General features: G+C 42.0%; 1 protein-coding gene across 1 annotated transcript in view; it reads left to right on the top strand.

Moving 5' to 3' along the window:
- LOC124788389 (gamma-aminobutyric acid receptor alpha-like) overlaps window positions 1-15,911 on the top strand; it is a 253,140-nt gene that overhangs the window by 49,174 nt on the left and 188,055 nt on the right. Inside the window, exon 3 of the mRNA XM_047255654.1 lies at window positions 3,867-4,090. Coding sequence (XP_047111610.1) covers window positions 3,867-4,090 — 224 coding nt within the window. The remainder of the gene's footprint in view (window positions 1-3,866; window positions 4,091-15,911) is intronic.

Here is a 15,911-nt window from a genome sequence, read left to right on the forward strand (position 1 = left end):
GCAAGCTACCGTCTTCAATAAATGGTTTCTTAAATTCATGTGGTTCACGAAATTACTGGCACCTGCGTGTTATTGCCGGGTATTAATAACTTCTAGCAGAAGGTTTACACCAACCGGTAAAATTACAACACAACCGATAACCCAATTTTTTTTTGAACCACTACAGAAGGCACCTATAGAGAGCTTAATAGGCAGTATATAGCTTTTATTTGCTTTCATGACCCAGGATTCGACTGTGGTACTGACTTTCACCTATTCTTTATGATGGAGGGAGCAAATAATCAGTCGAGGGTAGACATTTATATTTATTCAGTACCGACGGCATATCAATAACTAGCCGTGTTTCTGTCGCAATATACATCATCACAACAGTTCTCTCTAGTTAACATGGTTCAGTCTCGCCACGTAATTATGGGAAGGGAGAGGGGAGCACCGGCCTGGCTTCAATGTAATTTTATGCTAACACACAACTATACCTAAACCCATGCTTATTACATCCAATTGCTATAGATGACTCAGAACAAGTTCAGCAAAGACACAGCAAGCAAACTAGGTCAGGGCGGAAGAGTGTCTCGCAATTCTTTAGCAAATCAATGGGCATTACAATTTGATAATTTTCCTAGATACACGAGTTTAGCCCGCGTATTTTACGTAATGCACAACATTGCCAGCAAATCAAATAGTTATGGGGGAGCACAAGAAACGTTATCACTTCAGTATCATTCCGCACACGTGGCCAAGTTGCTATAGCCAACAGGAATCCCGACAAATACGGACACGCAGGATAATTCCTTCCCTATCTTACACTCACCCACTACCGTACGGTTATTCACTGGTCTACTACACATTTTCAGATCGAAACTGCACTTTATCAATGCGGCGGTTGCTCCAACCGACCACGTGGTGCGAAAGCATCTTCACAAAGAAAACACATAGCAAATAAATAAAATTCCCCAAAATATTACTATAAATGAAAGACCACGTTTAAATACATTAAATGAGTGAACTTCCGTTTCACACAGAGCACTAATACGACAGTGAGCCTTAGTCCCATGGTGCGTGGCCTGACCAAGGCACAAACACAAAATTCTACTGAAATTTGAATAAATTATGAAAATAAATTCCCTTATTGGGGTTTAGCGGTAATCTCACACCTGATTTCAACATCTGGCCTTCATTACTGTGCCGATTTAAGACAATCTAATACCTTTATAACATTACCAATATCGAGAGCTGCGTCTCCACGTCTGTTCAGTGCCGTAACCGAGGAAAAAGGGGACCTCCGGACACCCCGCCTAACCGTTCTTCGTTCAAAAGGTGGTGGATGGGATGGTCCAACAACCTAACAGAGCCAATACTCGAGCCATCGTAACCTCTCTGACCTGATTCGCCCACCATCTTTGTCAAACTTGTTCACGTTTAGGGGGCGGTACTATTCTACCACAGAACGACTCTACACATGCAATGCTAGGACCTATACTATCTCATACTATCTCACTCATACAGCCCAAGGTTACATACGGGAAAGGATACAAGGAAAAGTGGCACACACGAAATAAAATGAATACATAAATAAATAAATAAACACCACTTGAACCATTCACTTCTGCAGAGTCAAAACAGTCTGGCTATAGTTCTCCTGTATCGGAATTTATTGGAAAAATATGGAACGGGACAACAAGTTCGTTTTCAGTTTCAAATATTGTCAGAATAAATGCAGTCAGTTACCTAAAAAATACAGGGTGAGTCACCTAACGTTACCGCTGGATATATTTCGTAAACCACATCAAATACTGATGAATCGATTCCACAGACCGAACGTGAGGAGAGGGGCTAGTGTAATTGGTTAATACAAACCACAAAAAAATGCACGGAAGTATGTTTTTTAACACAAACCTACGTGTTTTTAAATGGAACCCCGTTAGTTTTGTTAGCACATCTGAACATATAAACAAATACGTATTCAGTGCCATTTGTTGCATTGTAAAATGTTAATTACATCCGGGGGTTTTGTAACCTAAAGTTGACGCTCGAGTACCACTCCTCCGCTGTTCGATCGTGTGTATCGCAGAGCACCGAATTACGTAGGGATCCAAAGGGAACGGTGATGGACCTTACGTACAGGAGAGACTGGAACAGCACATTACGTCCACATGCTAACACCTTTTCATTGGTCTTTTTCACTGACGCACATGTACATTACCATGAGGGGTGAGGTAAACGTACACACGTGGTTTCCGTTTTCAATTATGAAGTGGAATAGAGTGTGTCCCACTGGAAACGCGTCGACGTATGTGGTATCAGCATGATGGTGCACCTGCACATTCCGCAATTAACACTAGGCTGACCCTTGACAGGATGTTCGACGGGCGTTTCATAGGACGTGAAGGACTCATAAGTTGGCCAGCCCGTTCTCCTGATCTTACACCTCTGGACTTCTTTCTGTGGGGTACGTTAAAGGAGAATGCGTACCGTGATGTACCTACAACCCCAGAGGATATGAAACAACGTATTGTGGCAGCCGGCGGCGACGTTACACCAGATGTACTGCGGCGTGTACGACATTGATTACGCCAGAGATTGCAATTGTGTGCTGCAAATGATGGCCACCACATTGAACATCTATTGGCCTGACATGTCGGGACACACTCTATTCCACTCCGAAATTGAAAACGGAAACCACGTGTGTACGTGTACCTCACCCCTCATGGTAATGTACATGTGCGTCAGTGAAAAAGACCAATAAAAAGGTGTTAGCATGTGGACGTAATGTGCTGTTCCAGTCTCTACTGTACCTTAGCTCCATCACCGTTCCCTTTGGATCCCTACGTAATTCGGTGCTCTCCGATACACATTATCGAACAACGGAGGAGTGGTACTCAAGCGTCAACTTTAGGTTACAATATCTCCGGATGTAATTAATATTTTACAATGCAACAAACGCACTGAATACGTATTTGCTTATATGTTCAGATGTGCTAACAAAACTAACGGGGTTCCATTTAAAAAAAACGTAGGTTTGCGTTAAAAAACGTACTTCCGTGCAATTTTTTATGGTTTGTATTAACCAATTACACTAGCCCCTCTCCTCACGTTCGGTCTGTGGAATCGATTCGTCAGTATTTGATGTGGTTTACGAAATACATCCAGTGGTAATGTTAGGTGACTCACCCTGTATATTCACAAGCCGAAAGATGCTGTTAAATTGTTATTTGAAAACTATGATACAGGTCTGGTGGTAACAACAATTAGTTTTATCACACCTGATAATGGCTGATTAATATGCATCAATTTAATTGGTGTAGTTATCCAACACAGTCGTGCTATAGAGGGAAAAAAACCAAGCATTGTGATTAGATAGACCAGTGAACTGCTGATTAGGTGACAAGAATCTGCCACCGTGTGACGTCGACTGTCTGGCGTAGCTCTTCCGGGGATTAAAAGATAGCCACCATTGAACAGCCCAGTTCGCGAAGATGACAGACCAGTCCTAGAAGAACTGTTATGGCAAACGCATTCTGATTCTTCCTCAGACGATCACAGTATCATCTGCGTACAATGTTACAGGCACACAATTTTCAGTACAACCGTGGCATAGACAACATAATGGCTAGGCCCGAATACTGATCCTTGCGGTTAACCTGCACAGATGGGGCACTTCATCAATTCGCGGCTATGCGTGGTGACCTTTATCAGGAGTACTTGGGTCTCACACTGAGCCTAGTTGTATATTCTTTGGGGTGTTGCCAAAAGAGTTAATTTTTTTAAATTAACATGTATCTTCACAGGTCTTTCGCGCCAGAGTTGGCTTAATTTAGGTGCGAATGTAATGGCTCGGCTAACCTGGTGCCTTTGGTACTGTGCAGACGTATTCGATGGACTGCTACTTCCGGCAGTCGTGGGTGGACCGGCGGCTGGCGTTCACCGGGGGATCCAAGGAGACGCTGGCGCTGAGCATCTCGATGCTGGCGCGCATCTGGAAGCCGGACACGTACTTCTACAACGGCAAGCAGTCCTACCTGCACACCATCACCACGCCCAACAAGTTCGTGCGGCTCTACCGGGACGGGCGCGTCCTCTACTCCTCCAGGTGAGACGGACCCGCTCTCTCACAGTTGGTCAAGTCCAGCCATAAGACTGTAAAGTATTTCGCCGCCTCTCTATGCGATCGCCTCGCGGTTGCACTGGAAGGGAGTGTGTGGGAGGTATTTTCAAAAACGTGACGTACGTAATGATTGAAACATCTTGACGGTGTTCTTGGGAACAAGAAGCCAAACTTCTGTAAGGTAACTTTCGGATCAGGACCAGAAATAGTGTATGTGTGGACATAAATAATCTTTCCATTCTCACGTAATAGGTATCTGAACATCCGTTATACAGCAATGAAACGCATGCTTGAAAGATTTTCAATGATATTAGCCGCATTTGGACATCGAAATGAACCAAGGGCACCAGTTGAAAACTTGTAACTGGCCAGGGCTCTAGCCCGGGTCTCGCCGTAACTATCTCAGCTATCCGAGCACACTTGCAGTCCTACCCAGATTCCCAGCCCGTTGCACACGACAGGTGTGGCGTCAGCTACCATTGAACCCCTCGTTCGTCATTCGGTTAAGGCGACCACACACGATGAGCGGGCTTCCGGATTGGAGTCCCAGTCGGGCACAAGTTCCTATGTGTTGACACTGATTTATTTCAATGCTCAAATGTGGCTAGTGTCATTGAAAACCTTTCAATAATATATGCATAGCCGCTGGATCACATAATGTGTCTGTTCCTTTGGACTTGTCCGAGAGAACAGAAACCGTTTATATGTTAAAAATGAAATTCCTCCAGCTGTAGTAAGGTGTTTCTTTAATTAACAACTAGTTTCGATGTTGTTACATCATCATCTTCAGGCCCATACTTGCTGACAGCAACCGTATGTGTGTAACACTAGTAGTCAGTGGTGAGATAGGCGTGTTCCATGCTGAAGGCCTTCTGCTGACTACTGGTCGAATGTTCACGTGCTACTGTCGTGAGCATCTACAGAGAGGGATAGAAGGACAGTGAAATTACCACTAGGTGCTCAATGGTCGGATTTAACGACTATTCACAGAACGTAAAATAGAGTACATGGTGATCCGTGGCATCTCTGGTGGTGCACGCACAAGTGTTCCAGAGCACACATTTGATTGTATATTATTGAACCTGGAGCTCCATAGCGGACCACCAGTAAGTGTTGACATGTTGATTCAACGACATCATCAAGATTGCATTGGGCAGGGGACCAGCGAAATTCGACCGTCAATCAATATGAAATGTGTCGGCTATTTGGGTGAATTACATTTTTTTGCTACACTAGATCGATGGTTGTCGTAACAAACTTTGTTATCTAGGTGAACGGCGGCTCGAAAGGTGCCACGCGCCACGGACGCAGGCTGGTGGGAGCAATGTTAGGCTGTGGGAGACTTTCTCCTGCGCTTGCATGAGTCCTGTGGTGGTGATCGAACACACTCTGACAGCTGTAAACCACCCTCATCTCTTCAAGCTTGATGCCTTCCCCGAGGGCGATGTCAGCTGTCAGCAGTATAATTGTCTGTGTGTCAGAACCACAACCATGCTACAATGGTTCGAGAAGCATTATAGCGAACGCACGTTGATGTCTTGGAGACCTCCTGATATGTAGAATTAGTGATGTATTTCGTTCCAAAGACGGACAGACAAACTATTACAGAGGTGTTCGTAATGTTTTGAATCATTAGTGTGTTTCCTTTGGCTTACCACTGACTGCTAGTGTTAGACAAATACGGTTGCTGTCAACAAGTATAGGCCTGAAGATGATGTTGCAAGAACACCGAAACTGGTTGCCAATAAAACAAATACCTTAATACAGTTGGAGGAATTTCGTCATTTTTCACATATATTCGTTTCAATTATGGATATACGAAGAAACCATTTATGTATGTACATACCTGAAGGTTTTGGGCAAAGTAGGAAATACAGATGCAGGAGTGAAGACTCGGTTTTAAAGTTCTCTGGACAATGTGCTCACTGGAAACTAAGTACTTCGTCGTGTTGGGAAAGGACGGAGAAGCAAAATTCATCACGCCCATTTTCAGTGAAACTGACTAAGCATCCAGTTTAATCTATTGAGGGAAGCCAAAGGAGACACACTGATGAACCAAACCATTATGAACACCTCCGTAATAGCTTGTTTGTCCGTCTTTGGAATTAAATACATCACTGATTCTACATATCAGGAGGTCTCCAAGACATAAACGTGAGTTCACTATAATGCTTCTCGAACCACTGTAGTACGGTTCTGGTTCTGACACACGGACAGTTATACTGCTGATAGTTGACATCACCCTCGGGGAAGACATCTAACATGAAGGGATGAGGGTGGTTCGCCGTGCCGTCGGTTACTACCAGAGGACTCACGCAGGCGCAGGAGAAAGTCTTCTACAGCATAACAGCGCTCCCAGCAGCCTGCGTCAGTGGCGCGTTGCACCTTTCGAGCCGCCGTTCACCTAGATAACGACGTTTGTGAAGACGACCATCGACCTAGTATAGCAAAAATGTAATTCACCCAAAGAGCCGATACATTTCCATTGATTGACGGTCGAATTTCGCTGGTTCCCTGCCCAATGCCATCGTATGTGATGATGTCGTTGGTTCAACATGTCAACACTTACGGGTGGTCTACTATGGTGCTCCATGTTCAATAATACACAATGAACGCTGTGGTCTGGAACACTTGTGCGTGCACCAGCATTGTGCTGTTTCGGCAGAGATGCCACGGATCACCATTACTTTACAGAACAGACAAGCCTCCGAACACAGCGTTCTGTGAAGAGTCGTTAAGTCCGACCATTTAGCACCTAGTGGTAATTTCACTGTCCTTCTATCTCTTTCTGTAGATGCTCCCGACAGTAGCACGTGAACATTCGAGTAGTTTCACTGTTAGATATTCACCGATAGGCTCTGCGTAATAATAATCCTCCCTTTGTCAGAGTCGTTTATCTCAATGAATTTCCCATGTGCAGCCCACATCTGCGCTAGGGTGATCCCCTGACCATGTCTGCTCCGCTTACACACTTTTGGTGCCATGTCACGTGCCCACAACGTCACCAGGCGGCCTCCAACGTCACGGTGGGCAGTGGTCGTAATTTTTGGCTTATAAGTGTAACTGCAGATAGCTGGATGGCAGTCTGAATCACCACCCACACGAGTGTGAGGGTAGTGTCTTAACCATAGTACCAACACGCTCTTTCGCAAACAAGTGACTCATGCTAGGGAAAGAGACGCTAATGTGTTCAACTCGATCATTTGAATTGTAACAGCTAATGTACCAAAGAGAGGAAGCAGGATTCGGGTGTAACGTCTCGTTATCATTTGGGATCTTGCAATGGAGAAGGTTGGGGAACGATATTCATCACGTCCTTCTCAAAGGAAGGAGTCTGGTATTTATTGAAAGAGGTTTACGAAAACTACGGAAAATTTAAATATGGGTGTCCGATGACAGAACTGAGAATTGGTTGTGTTAACATTTGCGCCACATCGCACTGTAGGATGGTCTAGGATTTGGTAAGATATGTATGGAGAGTTGAACTAGTTGTCTCTATGCGACTAGCGTGCCGTAACAATTCCATCACCTTGTTTGGGAGAATCGGACAGAGATGTTTCTACGCTATGACTACTTAAATGTGAGTAGGCTTGTTAGGTAAAGAACCGTGAATGATGTTCTTACTGTAGTGTTCAGTCCAAATACTAGTTTGATATACCTCTCTACCCTTGTCTGTACTACGCTATACCTTCATCTCTGCAATACTATTCCAATCTACACTGACTCGCACCCTCTTACTGTTGTCGAGCCTTAGCATTCCCCTACATTTCTGCCCCTCGCCCTTCCATATGTTCACTGCCGACAGTTCCCTCTCTTACTGAATTAACGATTCCTTGATACCCCACGATGTTCCCTGTTAACCTGTCCATTCTTTTACTCAAGTACTTTTACTCAACTACCTCAAGTACTCAGTTCAGCACCTCTACATTAGTTATGATTTATAACCTTCTTATCATCAACATTCGTCTGTAATATCACACAAATGCTTCTATGCTCTTCTTATATGTCTTTTTTTTCTCCATGTTTATCTTCTACATACAGTTAAACCCAAACAAACACTTTCACAAAAGACTTCCTCAAAGGTAAATTTATAATCGAATCCTTATGTATTTCTCTTTTTGAGAAAAAGCTTTCTTTGCTACTGTCGGTGTGTATTTTGTATTCTTTTGCCTCCCCCATCGCTAGTTATTTTGCTGCCCTAAAAGCTAATCTCGTCTATCTCTTTTAGTGTCTCATTTCTTAATCTACTTTAATTCCCTCAGCATATTTTTTGAGTCATCAGTATTCTGCATGGCTTGATGAGGCCTGCTGAGAATTACTCTCCTGAGACAACATTCTAATCTCAGAGTAGCAATTCCAACCTAATTCTTCAGTTATTTGCTGGACGTATTTCAATCTCTGTTTAACCCTACAGTTCTTACCCTCAATCTCTGTTTTCCCCTAAACTTCCTACCCTCTACCGCTCCCTCTAGTACCATAGAAGATGACGTAACAGACGTCCTATTATCCTGTCCCTCGTCCTTGTCAGTGTTTTCCACTTATTCCTTTACTCTCCGATTCTGCGGAGAACCTCCTCATCCCTTATCTTACAGTCCACCTAATTACAACACTAATCTGCAGCGTCGCATCTGAAATGCTTCGATTCTCTTCTGTTCCAGGTGTTTGCACAGTCCATGTCTCACACCATACAATGCTATCCTCAAAATGTACTTTCTCATAAGTTTCTTCCTTAAATTAATGCCTATGTTAGATACCAATAGACTTCTCTCGGCCAGGAAAACCCTTTTTTCCAGTGCTAGTGTTCTTTTTATGTCCTCCTTGCTCTGACCATCATGGGCTATTTTGTTAGTAGAATTCCTTAATCTCGTCTACTTCATGATCCTAAGGTCTGATATTAAGTTTCTCGCTGTTCTTATTTCTGCTGCTTCTCATTACTTTCGTCTCTCTTCGATTTAATCTCAATCCTTATTCTGCACTTATCACACTGTTCATTCCATTCAAAAGATCCTGTAATTCTGTTTTACTTTCACTCAGGACAGCAATGTCATCAACGAATCGTATCGTTGATGTCCTTACAGGCTGAATTTGTTATGCCATTCTTGAGCCTTTCTTTCATTTCCATCATTGCTTCTTCGATATACAGGCTGAACAGAAGGGGCGGTAGACTACATCGCTGTCTTACAGCCTTTTTAATCTGAGCACTTTGTTCTTGGTTTTTCGAGTGTTATTGTTCCCCGCTGGTTCTTGTACATATTGCATATTACCCGTCTTTCCCTATAGCTTACCCCTATTTTTCTCAGAATTTCAAACATCTTGCACCATTCGACATTGTCGAACGTTTATTCCAGGTGGGCACGTCCTGTAAACGTGTCTTTGTTTTTCTGCAGTACTGCTTCCATTATCAACCGAAAAGTCAGAACTGCTTTTCCGATGCCTTTAACTTTTCCTGAAACCAAACTAACCGTCATTAATGCGTCCTCAATTTTCTTTTCCATTCTTCTGGATATGATTCTTGTCAGCAACTTCGATGCATGAACTGTTAAACTCTCTGTTGATAATTCTCGCACTTGTCTACTCTCGAAATCTTCGTAATTGTATGAACCACGTTTTTCTGGAAGTCTGATGGTACATCGCCAGTCTCATACATTCTTCGTACCATCGTGAATAGTCGAAAATGATTCAAATGGCTCTGAGCACTATGGGACTTAACATCTGAAGTAATCAGTCCCGTAGAATTTAGAACTACTTAAACCTAACTAATCTAAGGACATCAAACCCATCCATGCCCGAGGCAGGATTCGAACCTGCGACCGTAGCGGTAGAAAGGTTCCAGACTGAAGTGCCTAGAACCGCTCCGCCACAGCGGCCGTCCGTGAATAGTCCTTTTGCTGCCACTTTCCCAACGATTCTAGAGATTCCGACGGAATCTTATTTGATTTTAATTCATCTGAAGCTGTTTTAAGTTCTGATTCTGGTACTATACCCGCTATCTGTTGCCTGTAGACTCCTGTTTCTTCTTTAAGGTCATCAATCGAGTCCTGCCTCTCACAGAGTCCTTCAATGTAATCTTTCTGACTTTCCAATCTCTCCCATGCATGTAACAGTTGACTTACCATTGCACTCTTAACGTTACCTCCCTTGCTTTCAGTTCCTTCTGATATTATTTTGAATTCCTGTATGCTGAGTCAGTCCTTCCGACAATCAGTTCTTTTTCGATATCGTCACATTTTTCATGCAGCCATTTCGTCTTTCCTGCTCTTTGTATTTATTTCGTTCCTAAGTAACTTCTATTTCGGTATTCCTCAATTTACCCGTACATTTCTGTACTTCCTTCTTTCGACGATGATTTCTTCGTAATTACCTTCCTTTTACCTATGTTTTTCTTTCCAACTTCTGTGACTGCCCTATCTAGAGATGTCCATTCCTCTTTAACTGTACTGCCCACTGAGGTATTGCTTAATGCTGTATCTATAGCCTTACGTAACTTAAAGCGTATCTCGTCATTCCTTGGTACTTCCGTACCCTATTTCTTTGCGTCTGTGACTAGTCTGAATGTGACTTGAGACTTTCTCGGCGTATTCCATTCGTGAAATCTTCTAGGGTGATCAGCCGAGTAACGGCGTCGTCTTCTCGCAACGTTTCGAAGGGTTTCGTACCCATCATCTTCAAGCGAAGATGATGGGTACGAAACCCTTCGAAACGTTGCGAGAAGACGACGCCTTTACTCGGCTGATCACCCGAGAAGATTTCACTCTGACTAGTCTGTTAAACTTCAACCTAGTATTCATTACTACTAAATTGTGATCACAGGCTGTATCTGTTCCTGGGTACGCCTTACAATCCAGTATCTGTTCCGGTGTCTCTACCTGACCACGATATAACGTAACTGGAATCTCCCCACATCTCCCGGCGCTTTTTAAGTATACCTCCTCCTCTTGCTATTATTAGCAGAGAGTTAGCTGTCACTAGCTGAAATTTATTGCAGAGCTCAATTAATCTTTCTCCTCTCTCATTCCTACTACCAAGCCCATATTCTCCCGTAACCCTTTCTTGTACTTCCTCGCCTACGACCGAATTTGAATCCCCCATGACTATTACATCATAATCTACCTTTGCATACTGAATTACCCGTTCAATATTCTAGTATGTTTTCTCTGTATCTTCATTTTCGGCTTGTGACGTCGGCTTGTATACCCGAAATCTAGTCACTCTCTTCCCACTCATAACGTATTAATACCACTTTCTGCTAGTGTTGATATTACTTTACCCTGATATGACCAGAAGTACTTGTCTTCTTTCCATTTCTCTTCACTGACACCCATCGTATTTAGATTTACGTTTTCAGATTTTTCTATCTTCCTTACCATGTTCAAACTCATTACATTAAACGCACCGACATGTAGAATGTTATCCTTTCGTTGGTTATTCAGTCTTTTTTACATGGTCGCCTCCCCCTTCGCAGTTCTCTCACCGACCCGAATGAGGGACTAGTCTGGAATCTTTCGCCAGTGGAGAGATCGTCGTAACACTTCATCAGTTACAGGCCACAAGTCCTGTGGGTATACCTTATGTTTCTTCAACGTAGTGATTTCCATTGCCTACTGCATCGTCATGCCGTGGATCATTGCTGATTCTTCCGCATTTCAGGGGCAGTTTCCCACACCATTGGTAAGAGAGTTCCCCGAAGCCCTGTCCATTCCTCCGCCCTCTTTGACAATTCCTTTGGTAGAATGATGGTGACTTCTTACGCATGAAGTATTTGGCTGCTATTGCTGACAATTTTTATTTTAAATTCAAGCCTTTCAGACACTCTGGCTACAATAGTGTACATTAAGTTTTACTGCATCTTCGCTGCAACAGTAGTATTTTCTCCCAGTGGAAACCTGAGGTTCACCTTTATAACTGTTATACTTTTTATCACGTATAAGTGCTGCCAACATTTGGGCATCGCCATGAATAGGTCAGGAAGTCAGTGTAGCAGTGCGCAGAAGCTCGTGGTCACCAGAATGCTCCGGTGTGGTTGGTCTGCTGTATTCCACTATAACTGAAAGTAATCGTTATTTTACATGATAATTATTGAATGATGGTATTACTATTTATTAAAATAGAGAATTTTTCGTAATTGGTAATTTCAATCCATAAAATGAAGCCAAGTGTACAAAGTATGTTTTGAAAACGGTTTATTATTTTTATTTAAATCTTGCATCTAAAATCACAAAAAAATAATTTAAGAGTTTTACCATATAAAGAAAAATTTTTCTTCCTCTAGAAATATTTTGTAGCCGCTATCAAGTGCATGTTGAACTGAATATTAATAATGCGTGCATATCGTTAATAAACTGTATGCCACTACATGATATGTAAGCTTGATTAATTTTCAGTTCAAAATGCACTTAATAATTGCTATAGAGTCGAAATCATTATTGAGGAAAGTAAATGAACAGTTAACAGTCAAATGGTGGAAATTTCTTTCAAAAATTAATCTACATCATGTACATAGAAATATATCATACCTATGTTGTGCACAGAGACTCCTTCATCCTCCATCAGCAAACTTCTCGTGATTTCGTCTATAATAATGTCAATATGTTACTCATACGTATAGATTTACGATGCATCCAAACATTTCTTGCGATTCCATATTGCTTGCAACTCACATGTGTTGGGAACAGAACACCACAGCATTCAGAATGAAATGACATTACTATTTTCTCATTTACACAGAAGTAGCTGTAGTATGTGTTACCATATTTACCTCTCTCAATCTGTTTCTAGACTGCGCCATCTTTTGCCTAAAACAGGATATGCTATGCTGTGTCATACCCTCTCTTATGTATAATGCTTACAGGACTTCTCTGCCGATAACCCCATTTGTGTAATAATCTTTTATTTCTAAGTAAATGTGAAATGCCATGTCTCTCAGTCCCGATCTAGAAGTAACGAAACCCAAATGTACATATTGTTTTCCAAGGTTGTCTGTGAGCCATCTCTCAGTCAGTTTGAGAGATCGTGCTTCTGTAATTCTAATCTTCTCCTTGTCGATTTCTAGTAAAGTATTCAAGACATCTCCAGGCACTTTTAACTACTGCCCATGTCACAAAAATTTCAGGTACTTCCTAAATATACATACAGATATCATGTATGACCATATCCTTATTTTACCGAATATTTGACATTCGCCCATGTATTATATGAATTTTTCGATATTTACCGTTTTTTCCATATTCTTCCTCATTCCATATGTAAATGTGCCGGTGTGTATATGCTCTAATTACTTACATAGCCAGGTGTGATTTATTATTTTTACTATCCAGCTGTGATGGTGAGTCCAAACCGAGCCAACGTATCTACAAACCATCCTTCTTCCTCCAAATACCAACACTGAGTGGCAAAGCCAATGTTGGAACACACACTTCTCTCCCTAATTTTTTTAGAACATTCACAAATATTCTGTATGGTACGATGTATCACTCTCTCTCTCTCTCTATGTAGGTCCATTTTTGAGAGAGAGAGAGAAATAAAGAAAGTGGGAGGGAGAGAGAGAGAGAGAGAGAGAGAGAGAGAGAGAGAGAGAGAGGAAAGCATATGTCTGTACAAGTCTTAATTTCTCTTATCTTAAATTGCCTGCAAATGTCGGCTCTCAATAGCAGTTTTACGAAAACAGGTTGTCAAATGAATCTACCACTAGCAAGTCCAGTATTACTTTATTGGTTTTGCAAAAAGTCTTCTACTTCGTAAAATGTGTTGCGGTGTTTTACAGCATATCTGCAAGCAACAAAGGGTTTCCTTCTACAGCGTGTTGCAAGGAAGCTGATAAAACACATGGCTTGAACATGACTAGTTTCATCTTCATCGGAGGAATCAACGTGTGGGCATGCTCTCTATGACATCATTTTATCGCATAGCGGCAGAGGCCGATGACATAGTTAGCTTTTTTTCTCTATGACTGTCGCTTATTGCTCAGTGTCATTTGTGTGGCAGGGACGCCCTATCTATTTAAAGTCATATATGAAGCCATACACTAATATTGAGGGAGTTTATGTCTTTGTATTCTGCCTGGTACCTCAGACAATTCTCCCGTCTACTATCAGCGTCCCACCAGGATTGCATTTTATCGCTAAATTTTTCCTGAATTGCCCAGTGTCGTGCCAACGTTAGAAGGAAACTCCAGACTAACCTTACCAATGGGATTATCACAGAAGGATTGGTTGCTTTCCCACTTGAATTTTTATGCGTCTTCTAGCAATGTGACACACTCCCTCTTAAATACGCAATAGTTTAGACCACGTTGCGGGTCTTTATTCCACCAGAAGCTCTGGATGGCTTGGATTCCCGCCGTCCATGCAAAATCACGAGTTCCTAGAACTTCATTCTAACTGCCCTAGAGAGAAAGCCGGCGGGTGCAGGAAAGTGACTGGCGTTTAAGCTGCTAGCAATGTTTTTCTGCAGTGCCGTTCACAGCTTTCCGCTGTTGAATGTGTAGACGTCAGTGAGTTACTACTTGTTTGCTGTCGTGGGGTGCTTTTTCCCTGAACGCCATATGTCGTAGCTGTTCCTTTGCTTTTCAAAAAAATGGCTCTGAGCACTATGGGGCTCAACTTCTGAGGTCATTAGTCCCCTAGAACTTAGAACTAGTTAAACCTAACTAACCTAAGGACATCACAAACATCTATGCCCGAGGCAGGATTCGAACCTGCGACCGTAGCTGTCTTGCGGTTCCAGACTGCAGCGCCTTTAACCGCACGGTCACTTCGGCCGGCTTTGCTTTTCAGCGAGGTGGTTACAGATATTGCTCATTTCTCAGGGAACATATTTTTTGTAGCGTCGTGCTAGTTCTTAAATACATAGTATCTTTGCTTGAAAGTATCGGAATATAGCTGTGGCTTCGTAATTTCCACAAATATGACAACGACACAGATTTCAAGGGTCAGGCTAATGTCACAGAGGTGATGGACGAAGACAGTTCACCTATTTACGTAATTCCTACTTTGTGTTAGTTTGAGGATCAGCAACTAAATACGTCTGTAATTTTCTAATTAATTTGCAGGTAATATTTTTATTAGTGACTAGTTTCGAATTTTTCGTTCATTCTCAAACCAGTACCTATATTAGAAGATACAATGTTATGAACAATACATGGAATACAATATTTTCATATACTTTGTGTACACAAACTGCAGCAGTGCAATAGATCTTTTCTGACGCACTTGGGTTACGTTTGCAATGTATCACAGACGTAATACATTTGTTTTTACATAAGATAAATATAACGAATGTTATTTAAATGTATTAAGTTTGTCTTGATACATTCAAAATTCAGTAGACGTCTTTAGCTGTTCAGACATAATAATTTGACAGGCGTCTTCAATCGTTTATTGGGTGTCAGTATGTTCTGCCTGTCAGGGATCATAATGTTACCACTAAATACATAGATGCTACATTGGCAAACGTCTCAGACGTTAACGCACTGTTTTATAATTCACAGATATGTCACAAGAAAACTACTTCGCTATATATTTAAATTCAGCCTGTTTGTTCATTAGTTTGTCCGGCTCCGTAATCTTCCGTTTATAGGCACCACGCGTAAAACAGTGAAATATGCATAGTACTCTCAGTACCACCCACTGTGTGTTTTTTGTTTCGCAAATTACTGCCAAGAACACTTGTTGTTTGGGCTGATATGTTCCTTGTATCTAACAACAAAATCCGGACCATTTGACCTATATAAAAATGATCACATGTTCCACATAGTAGTCTAAACACACAAGATGCATTATAGTTACCTTTTTAAAGTTTCATGTTTTAT

The sequence above is a fragment of the Schistocerca piceifrons genome, chromosome 3 (assembly GCF_021461385.2).
Source record: "Schistocerca piceifrons isolate TAMUIC-IGC-003096 chromosome 3, iqSchPice1.1, whole genome shotgun sequence".
NCBI classification, from domain to species: domain Eukaryota; kingdom Metazoa; phylum Arthropoda; class Insecta; order Orthoptera; family Acrididae; genus Schistocerca; species Schistocerca piceifrons.